At 41.3% G+C, this 19,951-nt stretch overlaps 1 protein-coding gene across 3 annotated transcripts in view; it reads left to right on the top strand.

Annotated features, from left to right (window-relative positions):
* LOC117330878 (calcium-dependent protein kinase C-like) overlaps positions 1–19,951 on the top strand; it is a 224,205-nt gene that overhangs the window by 167,269 nt on the left and 36,985 nt on the right. For all 3 annotated transcript variants that reach the window (XR_004533415.1, XM_033889443.1, XM_033889433.1), the window contains exons 9-13: positions 6,412–6,585; positions 16,080–16,171; positions 16,817–16,879; positions 18,128–18,266; positions 18,516–18,596. Coding sequence is in view for 2 of the 3 variants with exons in the window: in XM_033889443.1 (XP_033745334.1) it covers positions 6,412–6,585; positions 16,080–16,171; positions 16,817–16,879; positions 18,128–18,266; positions 18,516–18,596 (549 nt within the window). In the remaining variant the exon portion in view is untranslated. The remainder of the gene's footprint in view (positions 1–6,411; positions 6,586–16,079; positions 16,172–16,816; positions 16,880–18,127; positions 18,267–18,515; positions 18,597–19,951) is intronic.

The following is a 19,951-nucleotide window of genomic DNA, read 5'->3' as shown; positions in this document are numbered from 1 at the left end:
AGATTCAGAAGACATTTTTTAGGTGGTTGCCAAGTCTCTATTGACTTCCAGTGATCTTTGTTAATATCTGGGCCTATTGTCTCAGTTCTATATGATTTGTTAATCTCTGGGCCTATTGTCTCAGTTCTATATGACTTGTTAATATCTGGGCCTATTGTCTCAGTTCTATATCACTTGTTAATATCTGGGCCTATTGTCTCAGTTCTATATGACTTGTTTATCTCTGGGCCTATTGTCTCAGTTCTAGATTGTTAATCTCTGGGCCTATTGTCTCAGTTCTAGATTGTTAATCTCTGGGCCTATTGTCTCAGTTCTATATGATTTGTTAATCTCTGGGCCTATTGTCTCAGTTCTAGATTGTTAATCTCTGGGCCTATTGTCTCAGTTCTAGATGATTTGTTAATCTCTGGGCCTATTGTCTCAGTTCTAGATTGTTAATCTCTGGGCCTATTGTCTCAGTTCTAGATTGTTAATCTCTGGGCCTATTGTCTCAGTTCTAGATTGTTAATCTCTGGGCCTATTGTCTCGGTTCTAGATTGTTAATCTCTGGGCCTATTGTCTCAGTTCTAGATTGTTAATCTCTGGGCCTATTGTCTCGGTTCTAGATTGTTAATCTCTGGGCCTATTGTCTCGGTTCTAGATTGTTAATCTCTGGGCCTATTGTCTCAGTTCTAGATTGTTAATCTCTGGGCCTATTGTCTCAGTTCTAGATGATTTGTTAATCTCTGGGCCTATTGTCTCAGTTCTAGATTGTTAATCTCTGGGCCTATTGTCTCGGTTCTAGATTGTTAATCTCTGGGCCTATTGTCTCAGTTCTAGATTGTTAATCTCTGGGCCTATTGTCTCGGTTCTAGATTGTTAATCTCTGGGCCTATTGTCTCGGTTCTAGATTGTTAATCTCTGGGCCTATTGTCTCGGTTCTAGATTGTTAATCTCTGGGCCTATTGTCTCGGTTCTAGATTGTTAATCTCTGGGCCTATTGTCTCGGTTCTAGATTGTTAATCTCTGGGCCTATTGTCTCGGTTCTAGATTGTTAATCTCTGGGCCTATTGTCTCAGTTCTAGATTGTTAATCTCTGGGCCTATTGTCTCAGTTCTAGATTGTTAATCTCTGGGCCTATTGTCTCAGTTCTAGATTGTTAATCTCTGGGCCTATTGTCTCAGTTCTAGATTGTTAATCTCTGGGCCTATTGTCTCAGTTCTAGATTGTTAATCTCTGGGCCTATTGTCTCAGTTCTAGATTGTTAATCTCTGGGCCTATTGTCTCAGTTCTAGATTGTTAATCTCTGGGCTTATCGTCCCAGTTCTATATGACTTTTCAGGTGTCCTGAGTTCAGTCTGCAAGATAGATATTTATAGAGAGGTTTTTTTACCTGACTTTCCACTTTGTATGAGATTTATGAAATGATTCTCTCAAGAAAGTTTCAATTCATCGAGCCTTTGGCACAGTAATGTGAATTGTAAATTTAATGTGAATTGGAGAGCCATTTAAGATTCTGTTTTATCACATTACTTGATACTGTGCATGGAGAACCAAGCAATTTATCTGAAGGATATGAAATGTTAAATGCTGCTTTGGGTGTCCCTTTGCATGTAATGCCAAAAATGTTGCAATTCAATCAACAGAAAGACAAGATTAATATTGTACAACTTAACCATACCCTTCAGTGAAATACACCATAGATATTGTACAACTTAACCCTAACCTTCAGTGAATTACCAGATAGATATTGTTCAACTTATTCATACCTTGCGGCAATAGAGTACTGTTAATTTGGATATTTTGGCGTCAGGAAATTTTGGCATTTTTTCATCAAAAAGGGGAGTTTATTTTATTGTGTCTAAATTTGGTGTTTGCATCAACACTGTCAATTTTTTGTATAATCCAATATTCATTTTGCAATGCCCACTTCTGCCATCTGAGCCGGAGATTAAGAAAAAAAAATCCCTGGTGCGGTTTAAGTTTTGTATACTCATGACGGTTCAAAGACTGAGATCAACTGTGAGCCATACACTTTGACCAACCTGTTTAGTTTAAAATACAAAAAACAAGTAGTTAATTATCACATATCTGTCAATATGTACATAGCCATTGATATAGACAGTGTAAGTGTCAGCAAACGATATATTCTTTATTTTGACTGATTGAATTTAAAACAAAGAATCAATCACAACTGTGTTGACTTCGGTACTGTACGAGTTGACTTCGGTACTGTACGAGGTGACTTCGGTACTGTACGAGGTGACTTCGGTACTGTACGAGGTGACTTCGGTACTGTACGAGTTGACTTCGGTACTGTACGAGTTGACTTCGGTACTGTACGTGGTGACTTCGGTACTGTACGAGTTGACTTCGGTACTGTACGCGGTGACTTCGGTACTGTACGAGGTGACTTCGGTACTGTACGAGGTGACTTCGGTACTGTGTGAGGTGTCTTCGGTACTGTACGAGGTGACTTCGGTACTGTACGAGGTGACTTCGGTACTGTGCGAGGTGACTTCGGTACTGTACGAGCTGGACTCCTGTTTACACAACATCATTCAACACTTTAGTTTACAAGAGTTTACAAGGCCATTGAAGATTGGAGAATGACAAAACAGCATACTTCATGCAAACATGTTGATACAAAATCTTCTATTGTTTTCACAGAAATAAAGTCACATTACCTAATTATCTAACAGGAAACTGTGTTCGGTAATTTTAACACAGAAAACGTTTTAATTTGGTCGATACCAAATAAAACCAAAATGTAACCCTACCAAAATCTCCCAATTTATGGTATATGATATTGTACAAATGTATATAGGCTTTTATCAACAGATACCAAATCAAAACTTTCAATGAAAGACAGTTTGTTTTTAAGCCCTCACACTCAAGCAAGTCCAAATCTTTATTTTTGCACAAGAATCAATTTTAAAACAGTAAGCTAAGGTGGATCACAAATAGGCCCTCTAGGGGGCTTAACTGTGACACAAGGGGAGGAGGCTTAACTGTGACACAAGGGGAGGAGGGTTAACTGTGACACAAAGGGAGGAGGGTTAACTGTTACACAAGGGGAGGGGGCTTAACTGTTACACAAGGGGAGGGGGCTTAACTGTTACACAAGGGGAGAGGGCTTAACTGTTACACAAGGGGAGAGGGCTTAACTGTGACACAAGGGGAGAGGGCTTAACTGTGACACAAGGGGAGGGGGCTTTACTGTTACACAAGGGGAGAGGGCTTAACTGTTACACAAGGGGAGAGGGCTTAACTGTTACACTAGGGGAGAGGGCTTAACTGTTACACAAGGGGAGAGGGTTTAACTGTTACACAAGGGGAGAGGGCTTAACTGTTACACAAGGGGAGAGGGCTTAACTGTTACACAAGGGGAGAGGGCTTAACTGTTACACAAGGGGAGAGGGCTTAACTGTTACACAAGGGGAGAGGGTTTAACTGTTACACAAGGGGAGAGGGTTTAACTGTTACACAAGGGGAGGGGGCTTAACTGTGACACAAGGGGAGAGGGCTTAACTGTTACACAAGGGGAGGAGGGTTAACTGTTACACAAGGGGAGGAGGGTTAACTGTGACACAAGGGGAGGGAGAGGGTTTACTGTTACAAAAGGGGAGGAGGGTTAACTGTTACACAAGGGGAGAGGGCTTAACTGTTACACAAGGGGAGGGGGCTTAACTGTTACACAAGGGGAGAGGGCTTAACTGTTACACAAGGGGAGAGGGTTTAACTGTTACACAAGGGGAGAGGGCTTAACTGTTACACAAGGGGAGAGGGTTTAACTGTTACACAAGGGGAGAGGGCTTAACTGTGACACAAAGGGAGGGGGCTTTACTGTGACACAAAGGGAGGGGGCTTAACGGTGACACAAGGGGAGGAGGCTTAACTGTTACACAAGGGGAGGGGGCTTAACTGTTACACAAGGGGAGGGGGCTTAACTGTTACACAAGGGGAGGGGGCTTAACTGTTACACAAGGGGAGGGGCTTAACTGTTACACAAGGGGAGAGGGCCTAACTGTGACACAAGGGGAGATGGCTTAACTGTGACACAAAGGGAGGAGGGTTAACTGTGACACAAAGGGAGGAGGGTTAACTGTTACACAAGGGGAGGGGGCTTAACTGTTACACAAGGGGAGGGGGCTTAACTGTGACACAAGGGGAGGGGGCTTTACTGTTACACAAGGGGAGGAGGGTTAACTGTTACACAAGGGGAGAGGGCTTAACTGTTACACAAGGGGAGGGGGCTTAACTGTGACACAAGGGGAGGGGGCTTTACTGTTACACAAGGGGAGGAGGGTTAACTGTTACACAAGGGGAGAGGGCTTAACTGTTACACAAGGGGAGAGGGCTTAACTGTTACACAAGGGGAGGGGGCTTAACTGTGACACAAGGGGAGAGGGCTTAACTGTTACACAAGGGGAGAGGGTTTAACTGTTACACAAGGGGAGAGGGCTTAACTGTTACACAAGGGGAGGGGGCTTAACTGTTACACAAGGGGAGGGGGCTTAACTGTTACACAAGGGGAGGGGCTTAACTGTTACACAAGGGGAGAGAGCCTAACTGTGACACAAGGGGAGAGGGCTTAACTGTTACACAAGGGGAGGGGGCTTAACTGTTACACAAGGGGAGGGGGCTTAACTGTTACACAAGGGGAGGGGGCTTTACTGTTACACAAGGGGAGGAGGATTAACTGTTACACAAGGGGAGAGGGCCTAACTGTTACACAAGGGGAGGAGGGTTAACTGTGACACAAGGGGAGAGGGCTTAACTGTTACACAAGGGGAGAGGGCTTAACTGTTACACAAGGGGAGGGGCTTAACTGTTACACAAGGGGAGGAGGGTTAACTGTGACACAAGGGGAGGAGGGTTAACTGTGACACAAAGGGAGGGGGCTTAACTGTTACACAAGGGGAGGAGGGTTAACTGTGACACAAAGGGAGGAGGGTTAACTGTGACACAAAGGGAGATGGCTTAACTGTGACACAAAGGGAGGGGGCTTAACTGTTACACAAGGGGAGGAGGGTTAACTGTTACACAAGGGAAGGGAGAGGACTTAACTGTTACACAAGGGGAGGAGGGTTAACTGTGACACAAGGGGAGGAGGGTTAACTGTGACACAAGGGGAGAGGGCTTAACTGTTACACAAGGGGAGGAGGGTTAACTGTTACACAAGGGGAGGAGGGTTAACTGTGACACAAGGGGAGGGAGAGGGTTTACTGTTACAAAAGGGGAGGGAGAGGGTTTACTGTTACACAAGGGGAGGAGGGTTAACTGTGACACAAGGGGAGATGGCTTAACTGTGACACAAGGGGAGGGAGGGGGCTTTACTGTTACCCAAGGGGAGGGGGTTTAACTGTGACACAAGGGGATGGGCTTTACTGTTACACAAGGGGAGGGAGAGGGTTTACTGTTACAAAAGGGGAGGGAGAGGGTTTACTGTTACAAAAGGGGAGGGAGAGGGCTTTACTGTGACACACGGGGAGGGAGGGGGTTTAACTGTGACACAAGGGGAGGGAGGGGGCTTTACTGTTACACAAGGGGAGGGAGAGGGCTTACTGTTACACAAGGGGAGGGGGTTTAACTGAGACACAAGGGGAGGGAGAGAGCTTAACTGTGACACAAGGGGAGGAGGCTTTACTGTGACACAAGGGGAGGGGGCTTTACTGTGACACAAGGGGAGGGAGAGGGTTTAACTGTGACACAAGGGGAGGGGCTTAACTGTTACACAAGGGGAGAGGGTTTACTGTTACACAAGGGGAGGGAGAGGGCTTTACTGTTACACAAGGGGAGGGAGAGGGCTTTACTGTTACACAAGGGGAGGGAGAGGGCTTTACTGTGACACAAGGGGAGGGAGGGGGTTTAACTGTGACACAAGGGGAGGGGGTTTAACTGTGACACAAGGGGAGGGAGAGAGCTTAACTGTGACACAAGGGGAGGGGGCTTAACTGTGACACAAGGGGAGGGAGGGGGCTTTACTGTTACCCAAGGGGAGGGGGTTTAACTGTGACACAAGGGGAGGGAGAGAGCTTAACTGTGACACAAGGGGAGGAGGCTTAACTGTGACACAAGGAGAGGGTTTACTGTTACACAAGGGGAGAGAGAGGGCTTTACTGTTACACAAGGGGAGGATCGAGGCTTAACTGTTACACAAGGGGAGGGAGAGGGAGACAGTTTTACTGTTACAGCTATTGATTTTGTTTTAATAGTTGATTGTGAGAAATGAGACCTCTGAAACTGGCTCAATTTTTACTGAAACAGTCTGAGGAGAGTCTAGGGAAAGGTAACAGTTGTGTTTGAATATGAATTCAGATCTCTTATCTTATATAAAAATATGTCTTTGACAAAATGAGAACAGATTCACATTCAAGCTTAAGTTTTCAGACACTGAAAGTTAAAACATTTTCTGATTTCTTTTTTCAGGTAGTTTTAGCAGAGAGGAAAGGAACAGATGAACTATATGCCATAAAAATTTTGAAGAAAGATGTCATCATTCAAGACGATGATGTTGAATGTACAATGATAGAAAAAAGAGTCCTCGCACTTCCAAATAAACCGCCATTCCTTGTACAACTACACTCCTGTTTCCAAACTATGGTGGGTAACACTCTGTATTGATATCAGCAGTGAATATACATCGGTGTAGACATTAAAGGGGACCTAAGCAGTGATTGAAGAACCAGTACAAAATATTGATATCTATAGGTCAAGCATATTGTGTCATATTACTATTTGAGAGGTTCTTATTATGAAGGGGTTCTATTTTCTGCTGTTTCCAATGAACAATTTTATTGACCTTTGGCCAGGAAATGCTCCTGCAAAATTTAATTGACATTGAGTCAGGGTTTTCTGATAAGTTGAAAATGTAAATCGTTAACAGATGGACAAGGACAAAAGGCAATTTAAGAATAGGATCACATAAGACATTGTTTCATGTGACTTGAAAATGGATTTCATGTATTTTATAAAACAGATTTTCGTTTTCTTCAACGGTTTGTTGGGATTTAATATCCTTGTTGATTTTGTGATTGGAAATGATTTAGACTTGGTTAGAATTATAGGACAGCAGGTTAATGGTGTGTACGTATTGCTCCAGCTGACTGAGATTTATACTCGGTTAGAATTATAGGACAACAGGTTAATGGTATGTATGTATTGCCCAAGCTGACTGACCCGCAGGGGCTGATAGGCCGGGCTAAACTAAACTAAATTGACTGAAATATATTAGAACTCAGGTGACTAGGCCTGAATTAAGTGCTTTAAATTTTTGGTGAAACTGAAAAGTTTAATCATAAAAAAGCAGAAAGTTAAGGCCAACTTTTGCTATAAAAATGCATTTTAAAGTTCTTTAAAATAACAATTCCCTTAACTTTTAATAGTGACTGTTCTGTCATATCGTCATTGGCTAAAAGTTATGTTTGATATCTCTCATATGATGCAAAAGAGTTCCGATAAGGAAGGTAACTAGAAATGTTTTACTGGAGGTTACAAATGTATGGCTGCTATGGAACAATCACACTGAAGTTTTGGTACGATTGTAATACCTACATGATGAAAGTTGGCTTTTTGACATTTTCTGAAGAATTTTTTAAACACTTCAACTTCAATGAGTCCTATTTAGAATTGTTGTATAGAGATTGGCCCACTCAAGCCAGATGATTTTAGTTCTACACATATCTGATCAGCTTTTCTAACCAAAAGAGTCAAAGCACTATAATCAACACCTCTTGTGTCTAGTTTTTCTTCAGCTGGAAAGGCATTCAGGATATTAATATAGACTATAATTATAATGGGATTGGCTCAGTAGATACGTCGATTGCATGATATCCTGTATGAATGGAAAATGGTGACTATAACAGACAGAATTGTCTGTATGTAAATGTCCTTGGCCTGGCAATGATATGTAAATGTGAGAGGACGAGGGATACTCTGTGTTGCTTGCGTATGTAAATGAAGAAGAGGCAGATATATAGCTGTGTATAGTTATGATATGTCATTTCAGCTGATGGTATTAGCCTAATATGTAGATTGTTTAGATTCAACAGCATGGATTTGGTTCATTTTATGGTCAAATTATATTTTGGAAGGTTTTTAGCCTGCTTAAACCTTTTTGCTGATTCAGGCAATTTTTGTTATCGAATCAAATTCTTTATATAAAACAATTGAGGAAAGGAGATTAAGAGCACCATCGGGGAAGTAGATTAAGAGCACCATTGGCGTAGGAAGATTAAGAGCACCATCGCGGTAGGGAGATTCAGAGCACATTTGGAGTAGGGAGATTAAGAGCACATTTGGTGTAGGGAGATTCAGAGCACATTTGGAGTAGGGAGAATAAGAGCACATTTGGGTAGGGAGATTCAGAGCACTATTGGGGTAGACAGATTCAGAGCACATTTGGAGTAGGGAGATTCAGAGCACATTTGGAGTAGGGAGATTCAGAGCACATTTGGAGTAGGGATATTCAGAGCACATTTGGAGTAGGGATCGAGATTCAGAGCACCATTGGGGTAGGGAGATTAAGACCACATTTGGAGTAGGGAGATTCAGAGCACCATTGTGGTAGGGAGATTAAGAGCACCATTGGGGTAGGGAGATTAAGAGCACCATTGGGGTAGGGAGATTAAGAGCACCATTGGGGACAAAAACAGCAGAATATACAAGTCAGGAAATAATATTGCGATAACTCTGTCAATAGACTCACAACCTGGGGGTTTCTAAAGTAACAGAGATAGTGGACCTTCCTGTGGTCTATTGTGGTTGTGCCTTTGTGCAAAACACTAGCAAACTTGCTCTTGATAGCATGAAGCAGGCCTCCCAAATATGGTGTCCAGTGAGGTATAGCCACCAGCTGCTACTTAGTGACCGTGCTTCAAAATTACTCTGGCTGTTTGTGGGGTAGTAAGCAGCATATTGTAATCATTATCCACTGGATAAGTGATTTATTTGGTTGGAATCCTAGGGTAGGACAAAGTAGGCATCAAACTATCCTAAGAATTTAGAAGTGTAGGTTAAAGTAGGGAGTGTGTGGTGTAATGATTCTGTACTATCCCCTGTGGTAGAGAGTGTGTGGTGTAATGATTCTGTACTATCCCCTGTGGTAGAGAGTGTGTGGTGTAATGATTCTGTACTATCCCCTGTGGTAGAGAGTGTGTGGTGTAATCATTCTGTACTATCCCCTGTGGTAGAGAGTGTGTGGTGTAATGATTCTGTACTATCCCCTGTGGTAGAGAGTGTGTGGTGTAATGATTCTGTACTATCCCCTGTGGTAGAGAGTGTGTGGTGTAATGATTCTGTACTATCCCTTGTGGTAGAGAGTGTGTGGTGTAATGATTCTGTACTATCCCCTGTGGTAGAGAGTGTGTGGTGTAATGATTCTGTACTATCCCCTGTGGTAGGGAGTGTGTGGTGTAATGATTCTGTACTATCCCCTGTGGTAGAGAGTGTGTGGTATAATGATTCTGTACTATCCCCTGTGGTAGGGAGTGTGTGGTGTAATGATTCTGTACTATCCCCTGTGGTAGAGAGTGTGTGGTGTAATCATTCTGTACTATCCCCTGTGGTAGGGAGTGTGTGTTATAATGATTCTGTACTATCCCCTGTGGTAGAGAGTGTGTGGTGTAATGATTCTGTACTATCTTCTGTGGTAGAGAGTGTGTGGTGTAATCATTCTGTACTATCCCCTGTGGTAGAGAGTGTGTGGTGTAATGATTCTGTACTATCCCCTGTGGTAGAGAGTGTGTGGTGTAATCATTCTGTACTGTCCCCTGTGGTAGAGAGTGTGTGGTGTAATCATTCTGTACTATCCCCTGTGGTAGAGAGTGTGTGGTGTAATGATTCTGTACTATCCCCTGTGGTAGAGAGTGTGTGGTGTAATCATTCTGTACTATCCCCTGTGGTAGAGAGTGTGTGGTGTAATGATTCTGTACTATCCCCTGTGGTAGAGAGTGTGTGGTGTAATCATTCTGTACTATCCCCTGTGGTAGAGAGTGTGTGGTGTAATTATTCTGTACTATCCCCTGTGGTAGAGAGTGTGTGGTGTAATGATTCTGTACTATCCCCTGTAGTAGAGAGTGTGTGGTGTAATCATTCTGTACTATCCCCTGTGGTAGAGAGTGTGTGGTGTAATCATTCTGTACTATCCCCTGTAGTAGAGAGTGTGTGGTGTAATAATTCTGTACTATCCCCTGTGGTAGGGAGTGTGTGGTGTAATCATTCTGTACTATCCCCTGTGGTAGAGAGTGTGTGATGTAATGATTCTGTACTATCCCCTGTGGTAGGGAGTGTGTGGTGTAATGATTCTGTACTATCCCCTGTGGTAGAGAGTGTGTGGTGTAATCATTCTGTACTATCCCCTGTGGTAGAGAGTGTGTGGTGTAATCATTCTGTACTATCCCCTGTGGTAGAGAGTGTGTGGTGTAATGATTATGTACTATCCCCTGTGGTAGAGAGTGTGTGATGTAATCATTCTGTACTATCCCCTGTGGTAGAGAGTGTGTGGTGTAATCATTCTGTACTATCCCCTGTGGTAGAGAGTGTGTGGTGTAATGATTCTGTACTATCCCCTGTGGTAGAGAGTGTGTGATGTAATCATTCTGTACTATCCCCTGTGGTAGAGAGTGTGTGATGTAATCATTCTGTACTATCCCCTGTGGTAGAGAGTGTGTGGTGTAATCATTCTGTACTATCCCCTGTGGTAGGGAGTGTGTGGTGTAATGATTCTGTACTATCCCCTGTGGTAGGGAGTGTGTGGTGTAATGATTCTGTACTATCCCCTGTGGTAGAGAGTGTGTGGTGTAATCATTCTGTACTATCCCCTGTAGTAGAGAGTGTGTGGTGTAATAATTCTGTACTATCCCCTGTGGTAGAGAGTGTGTGGTGTAATGATTCTGTACTATCCCCTGTGGTAGGGAGTGTGTGGTGTAATTATTCTGTACTATCCCCTGTGGTAGAGAGTGTGTGGTGTAATGATTCTGTACTATCTTCTGTGGTAGAGAGTGTGTGGTGTAATCATTCTGTACTATCCCCTGTGGTAGAGAGTGTGTGGTGTAATCATTCTGTACTATCCCCTGTGGTAGAGAGTGTTTGGTGTAATCATTCTGTACTATCCCCTGTGGTAGAGAGTGTTTGGTGTAATCATTCTGTACTATCCCCTGTAGTAGAGAGTGTTTGGTGTAATCATTCTGTACTATCCCCTGTGGTAGGGAGTGTGTGGTGTAATCATTCTGTACTATCCCCTGTGGTAGAGAGTGTGTGGTGTAATCATTCTGTACTATCCCCTGTGGTAGAGAGTGTGTGGTGTAATCATTCTGTACTATCCCCTGTGGTAGGGAGTGTGTGGTGTAATCATTCTGTACTATCCCCTGTGGTAGAGAGTGTGTGGTATAATGATTCTGTACTATCCCCTGTGGTAGAGAGTGTGTGGTATAATGATTCTGTACTATCCCCTGTAGTAGAGAGTGTGTGGTATAATGATTCTGTACTATCCCCTGTGGTAGAGAGTGTGTGGTGTAATGATTCTGTACTATCCCCTGTGGTAGAGAGTGTGTGGTGTAATGATTCTGTACTATCCCCTGTGGTAGAGAGTGTGTGGTATAATGATTCTGTACTATCCCCTGTGGTAGGGAGTGTGTGGTGTAATCATTCTGTACTATCCCCTGTGGTAGAGAGTGTGTGGTGTAATCATTCTGTACTATCCCCTGTGGTAGAGAGTGTGTGGTGTAATCATTCTGTACTGTCCCCTGTAGTAGAGAGTGTGTGGTATAATGATTCTGTACTATCCCCTGTGGTAGAGTGTGTGGTGTAATCATTCTGTACTATCCCCTGTGGTAGAGAGTGAGTAGTGTAATCATTCTGTACTATCCCCTGTGGTAGAGAGTGTGTGGTGTAATGATTCTGTACTATCCCCTGTGGTAGAGAGTGTGTGATGTAATCATTCTGTACTATCCCCTGTGGTAGAGAGTGTGTGGTGTAATGATTCTGTACTATCCCCTGTGGTAGAGAGTGTGTGGTGTAATGATTCTGTACTATCCCCTGTGGTAGAGAGTGTGTGGTGTAATCATTCTGTACTATCCCCTGTGGTAGAGAGTGTGTGGTGTAATCATTCTGTACTATCCCCTGTGGTAGAGAGTGTGTGGTGTAATCATTCTGTACTATCCCCTGTGGTAGAGAGTGTGTGGTGTAATCATTCTGTACTATCCCCTGTAGTAGAGAGTGTGTGGTGTAATAATTCTGTACTATCCCCTGTGGTAGGGAGTGTGTGGTGTAATCATTCTGTACTATCCCCTGTGGTAGAGAGTGTGTGGTGTAATGATTCTGTACTATCCCCTGTGGTAGAGAGTGTGTGGTGTAATCATTCTGTACTATCCCCTGTGGTAGAGAGTGTGTGGTGTAATGATTCTGTACTATCCCCTGTGGTAGAGAGTGTGTGGTGTAATCATTCTGTACTATCCCCTGTGGTAGAGAGTGTGTGTTATAATGATTCTGTACTATCCCCTGTGGTAGAGAGTGTGTGGTGTAATCATTCTGTACTATCCCCTGTGGTAGAGAGTGTGTGGTGTAATCATTCTGTACTATCCATCAACTTAACTGATATCTGGATCGGTATTTAAAATTTTGTGTTTAAATTTCCATTTCAAATATCAAAACTTAGAAAAGATCTGCGTTAAATAAGAGAAAACATTTTCCTGAATTTAATCCCAACTGTTCATTTAACTTGCCCAGCTATCTTTATTTCGACAAACTCCATTCACCTTTCCCTAGGGAACTATCTTCCTGTCAGTTACACAGTTCACCTTAGGCCCACCCATCCTTAACCTCAGCTGTTTCATTTCAGTCCAAGTGTTTGCATTTCATCAACAGTTTTTGAAACAAATTGAGATACTCACATCAATGGCAGACTGGACTTTTTTATAATCTATATTTAAATCAAGTGTTGGCAAGTGCAGGTGATGTGTATTGATCAAAGTGTTAGGTGCGATGTCAAAGGTCACTCCGAGCCAGAATTGCATCTCATCACAATAACTCCATTTCGTCTCGAGAGAGTAAAACCAATCTTGTGGGTCTGTTTTGTGAATCTATAAGTTAATTTTCTACATCTTAAATTCCAAGGAAGACTTATTGTATTTCCTTAACTGCCTCATTTGATTGGTCTCTGGTCACATGACCTGTGAAGTACCTTGTCACATGACAATAGTGATAGACTTGATAAGGGCTCTTATTTATTGTATTTCTAATGGTGTATTACAGAGTGATGTGAATTACAGGATACTGACTATTGATATGCATTGCAGTAGCAGACAGAATATCGAGCACTAAAATTTTATTCTGAATTAGTATCCCAACTTCCTGACTATTCTTAAGCAATCAGATTTGAAAGACTCGACACATTCAGTTAGCAATGCGTCAATCATACGTCAGAAAATAGGAGCTGACATTTAGAATGGATTAAACCATCAGAACATGTTGGCGTATACAACTATAACAAGTTATACCCTGAACACAACAATAAAATAATTCCAGTTTTCTATCTATTACCCCATGCCTTGTCCAAACCTGTCAATCACAATTAATTAAAAATACCAACAACATGTATTTTATAGTCCTACAATAAGAAACACCAATACCCCAAACAACTTGTGTTTGAGTCAGAGTGTGTTGTCTCCTGAACTTATCAACAAAATAAATATGCTTTATTTACCAGTGATATACATATAATATATTGCAATGGAACTCAAGATCGAAATTCCTTCTGTTAATATGTATTTGGGCAATGGTCAGATATGTTGGTATGTATTTGGGTGATGCATGGTCAGACATGTTGATATGTATTTGCGCGATGGTCAGACATGTTGATATGTATTTGGTTGTGGTCAGACATGTTGATATGTATTTGGTTGTGGTCAGACATGTTGATATGTATTTGGGTGGTGGTCTGACATGTTAATCTATATTTGGGCGGTGGTCTGACATATTGATCTATATTTGGGCGATGGTCTGACATATTGATCTATATTTGGGCGGTGGTCTGACATATTGATCTATATTTGGGTGGTGGTCAGACATGTTGATCTATATTTGGGCGGTGGTCTGACATATTGATCTATATTTGCGCGATGGTCTGACATATTGATCTATATTTGGGTGGTGGTCAGACATGTTGATCTATATTTGGGTGGTGGTCTGACATGTTAATCTATATTTGGGCGGTGGTCTGACATATTGATCTATATTTGGGTGGTGGTCAGACATGTTGATCTATATTTGGGCGGTGGTCTGACATGTTGATCTATATTTGGGCGGTGGTCTGACATGTTGATCTATATTTGGGCGGTGGTCTGACATGTTGATCTATATTTGGGCGGTGGTCTGACATATTGATCTATATTTGGGCGGTGGTCTGACATGTTGATCTATATTTGGGTGGTGGTCAGACATGTTGATATGTATTTGGGCGATGGTCAGACATATTGATCTATATTTGGGCGGTGGTCAGACATATTGATCTATATTTGGGCGGTGGTCAGACATATTGATCTATATTTGGGCGGTGGTCTGACATATTGATCTATATTTGGGCGGTGGTCTGACATGTTGATCTATATTTGGGCGATGGTCTGACATATTGATCTATATTTGGGCGGTGGTCTGACATGTTGATCTATATTTGGGTGGTGGTCTGACATATTGATCTATATTTGGGCGATGGTCTAACATATTTATCTATATTTGGGTGGTGGTCTGACATATTGATCTATATTTGGGCGGTGGTCTGACATGTTGATCTATATTTGGGCAGTGGTCTGACATATTGATCTATATTTGGGCGATGGTCTGACATATTGATCTATATTTGGGCAGTGGTCTGACATATTGATCTATATTTGGGCAGTGGTCTGACATATTGATCTATATTTGGGCGATGGTCTGACATATTGATCTATATTTGGGTGGTGGTCAGACATGTTGATATGTATTTGGGCGATGGTCTGACATATTGATCTATATTTGGGCGGTGGTCTGACATGTTGATCTATATTTGGGCGATGGTCAGACATGTTGATCTATATTTGGGTGGTGGTCAGACATGTTGATCTATATTTGGGTGGTGGTCAGACATGTTGATCTATATTTGGGTGGTGGTCAGACATGTTGATATGTATTTGGGCGATGGTCTGACATATTGATCTATATTTGGGCGGTGGTCTGACATATTGATCTATATTTGGGCGGTGGTCTGACATATTGATCTATATTTGGGCGATGGTCAGACATGTTGATCTATATTTGGGTGGTGGTCAGACATGTTGATATGTATTTGGGCGATGGTCAGACATATTGATCTATATTTGGGCGATGGTCTGACATATTGATCTATATTTGGGCAGTGGTCTGACATATTGATCTATATTTGGGCGGTGGTCTGACATGTTGATATGTATTTGGGCGGTGGTCTGACATATTGATCTATATTTGGGCGGTGGTCTGACATATTGATCTATATTTGGGCGGTGGTCTGACATATTGATCTATATTTGGGCGGTGGTCTGACATATTGATCTATATTTGGGCGGTGGTCTGACATATTGATCTATATTTGGGCGGTGGTCTGACATATTGATCTATATTTGGGCGGTGGTCTGACATATTGATCTATATTTGGGTGGTGGTCAGACATGTTGATTTATATTTGGGCGGTGGTCTGACATGTTGATCTATATTTGGGCGATGGTCAGACATATTGATCTATATTTGGGTGGTGGTCAGACATGTTGATCTATATTTGGGTGGTGGTCAGACATGTTGATTTATATTTGGGGCGGTGGTCAGACATGTTGATCTATATTTGGGCGATGGTCTGACATATTGATCTATATTTGGGCGGTGGTCTGACATATTGATCTATATTTGGGCGGTGGTCTGACATATTGATCTATATTTGGGCGGTGGTCTGACACATTGATCTATATTTGGGCGGTGGTCTGACATATTGATCTATATTTGGGCGGTGGTCAGGCAGTAATTGTGAGAGACTTGTTGTATGCCTGGCTGTCCAATAATACTACATTTTATCTAGAGTTCTTTTTCTTTAACAGGACCGTCTCTATTTTGTGATGGAGTACGTGAATGGTGGAGACTTAATGTATAGAATTCAACAAGAAGGAAAATTCAAGGAACCCATTGCAGTGTGAGTGCCTCTGGCTGGATTGTATTGTAGATCTAAACTCAATACTACTATTGAACAGGGTTTATAAATTTTTTTGTCTTTTACTCTGCAAGTTTTCATTATCATAAATTAAACCCTACAATGAAATTTTGTAACCTCGACCAACATCGGTAGATCTGTGATGTGTTTGAAGCTGGAACTTAACCAGCAGTGTAAACTTGTGTGGGACATCATATTTGTTAATGTGAATTGACCTTGACCTAGCTAATTTGAAAGTTTCTCATGTCCAACACCATTCAGTACCAGTTGAGCAGTACAGGCCCATCAGACCTGTTGTGTATACTACACCCTGTACAAGTTACATACAGGTCTATGTCAGTGAATTCTGAGTGAGACAGCCATCTCTCTTGGATCGTCCAAACCACTGTTTATTCTGACGGATCACTGTGTAATGTAATCAAAGAACTAATTTCCGTGGTCATTGTTAGATTTATAACATTGATTGGGTGAAAATAGAGGTGCAGTGCCCAGTAACTACCTGTTACAGTGTGATTAGACCCACACAGAGTTGAATGGCTGTGTTGATTATCATATTCATTTGGTGCTTAATTTGTTTAGTGAACAATAAACACTTATCAATGTTTCATTCGTATTTTCCGTTTTCAGGTTCTATGCAGCAGAAATTGCTATCGGACTCTTCTACTTACACAAGCAAGGAATAATTTACAGGTATAACCAGCTACATCTAATGTATTGACTAGGTCTATGTGGTCAACCCTTATCTCAAACCTCCTACAACAAAGTTAGGCTGGGGGTATACTGGAATCAGCATGTTTCTCTGTCTGTAGACACAAAACTCTGCAAACATGTTATTCATGACATATTCTTGTGTCTCCCTAATAGTCATTAAGTTCCATCAATTTTTACTACTGGAGTCCGGGCCCTTAATGCCAATTAGTGAGACATTGTCCAGACTACTCCTCCAAACATAGTTAACAAATTTCAATAAAAATACACAGGGATGTTAGGAATATGACTGTGAAGATGTGCATTCAGGTCCCCCCCCCCCACCCCCCGAACCCCCCGAACCCCCCACCCCCCAGAAATTGTGGTTATCATACACAGGTTTTTTCCCCCCAGAAATTGTGGTTATCATACACAGGTGTTTCCCCCCAGAAATTGTGGTTATCATACACAGGTTTTTGTACTGGCTAATATCTCATCAGTCCTTAGTTTGATATTATCTAAACTTGGTCAAGTAGTGTAACTTATAATTGCCTTGTATTTAAGACACCATGTGTTTCAATAACCATTACTACGGAAACAAAAATGAAGGCTTTTGTTTGGTCAACATTGAGATATTGTCTTATTAAGCTGAATATGTATATATGTGTTTTGAAGACAAAACAATAGATGTCATTTGGTTGCCTTGGTTAAAAATGAGGATAGCGAGATATTAGATAGCCATTAGCTTACAGTTTTAGTTATGTACCGTTGACTTCTGAGTTATCTCCCTATTACAGTGCCACATTGGTGAAATATGGGTGATATTTACCATTCTATTAACTTCCTGTTTGACAGTTGAATTATCTCCCCTTTACCTTGCTATAGTCATGAATTATGGGTGGTATTTACCATTTCTATTTCAAAGTTTTATATTATCCAAGGTAATTTATTCACTTTAAAATCATCTAAGCAAACATTTATGTTTTATTACATATATCCATTTAGTGAAATGGCTGAAAGCAGCATCCAGTAAGTAGTGCTGCCTGAAATATCTGTAAAATGTTGTAAAACAACCATAACATTCATATTGTTTATGTGGCAGCCATCTTTGTTTCTAACGATAAAATAGTTCAGATGAAGATAATGATGTAATGTACTTCGAAAGCTACAGTACTTTTGATGTGACGGTGAAGCTGAACCTTCTGCAGCTGATAGTATACCTAAGACTAGACACCATTCTTTCCGTTACAGGGATCTTAAGCTAGACAATGTCATGTTAGATGCAGATGGACACATAAAAATAGCAGATTTTGGAATGTGCAAAGAAAACATATTGGGAGACAAAAGCACTCGAACATTTTGTGGAACACCTGATTATATTGCTCCAGAAGTAAGTCTGCTATACACATTGATACTAAGACAGCAGTATGTCTGTTAGACACAGTATGATAAATCATTTTTATATAGCAGCATTATACCTCAGAAACTAGGAAACATTTGTACCTAAAGTTCTTCTGAAAACTGTGCTTGATTATTAAAACCATACAGAAAAGGTTTGTGAGGTTTTTTTAAGAAACAAAAAAGACATTGTCAATTTATGTGGGAAAAAATAAACAGTTGTCTGCCATTACTTTTACAGATAGTTTTATATCAGCCATATGGCAAATCTGTGGACTGGTGGGCCTATGGAGTGCTACTGTATGAAATGCTAGCAGGGCAGGTAAGTAACCTAGTTGTGAGTAGGAAAGGTTAGAGGGACAGACAAATGACCTTGGTCTTGTTTACAAAGGTCAATAAGACTGACAAATAACCTTGGTCTAGCTAGAAATGTCAACAGGACAAATGACCTTGGTGTAGCTAGAAATGTTACTTGGACAGAAAAATAGCCTTGGTCTAGTTAGAGATGTCATCAGACAGACAATTGACATTGGTCTAACTGGAAATGTCAACATGACTGACAAATGACCTTGGTCTAGCTAGAATTGTCAACAGGACTGACAAATGACTTTGGTCTATGTATAAATGTCAACAGGACAGACAGATGACCTGGGTCTAGTTATAAGTGTCAACAGGACAGACACATGACCTTGTTTTAGCTAGAAATGTCAACAGGACAGAGAAATGACCTTGTTTTAGCTAGAAATGTCAACAGGACAGACAAATTACCTTGTTTTAGCTAGAAATGTCAACAAGACAGACAAATGACCTTGTTTTAGCTAGAAATGTCAACAGGACAGACACATGACCTTGTTTTAACTAGAAATGTCAACAGGACAGACAAATTACTTTGTTTTAGCTAGAAATGTCAACAGGACAGACACATGACCTTGTTTTAGTTAGAAATGTCAACAAGACAGACACATGACCTTGTTTTAGCTAGAAATGTCAACAGGACAGAGAAATGACCTTGTTTTAGCTAGAAATGTCAACAGGACAGAGAAATGACCTTGTTTTAGCTAGAAATGTCAACAGGACAGACAGATGACCTGGGTCTAGTTAGAAGTGTCAACAGGACAGACAGATGACCTTGTTTTAGCTAGAAATGTCAACAAGACAGACAAATGACTTTGGTCTAGCTAGAAATTTCAACAGGGCAGATATATGTAGTTGACCTTGGTCTAGTTAAGAAAGGACAGTTAAAAGGTATTGACATAGTTGAAAAAGGTTAACAGAATAGATTAATCACAGTTGAGAAAGGTCAACCGGATAGATGAATGACCTTACCCAAAGTCAGAAAGACAGGACTGAACAGATCTTGTTGGATATTCCAGTCTTTAGTCCTCAGATATTTGGTGTCTGGAGTCTATGTAGGTTATTGCGAACCAATGATGTAGTATCTATAGTGTGTATGAGGGCTGATACCCTACTCTTATTTAATGAACATTCAAGACACATTTGCTTATAAATGGTTGACTATAATGTTTGAGTGGTGTAAGAAAAACTAACTACAGTAAAACTTTCCTAAGACAAACAGACTTGATATGAATTTCTGCTTATTAGGAAGAAAATTAAGATCTTTATATTGTTTCAAAACTGGTACTGTGTAATTCATTATAGACAAGTTTTACTATAAAT

This window comes from Pecten maximus, chromosome 1 (assembly GCF_902652985.1).
Source record: "Pecten maximus chromosome 1, xPecMax1.1, whole genome shotgun sequence".
Taxonomy (NCBI): Eukaryota; Metazoa; Mollusca; class Bivalvia; order Pectinida; family Pectinidae; genus Pecten; species Pecten maximus.
Note: the sequence above shows the minus strand (reverse complement) of the source record. Positions and strands in the feature narration are given on the sequence as shown.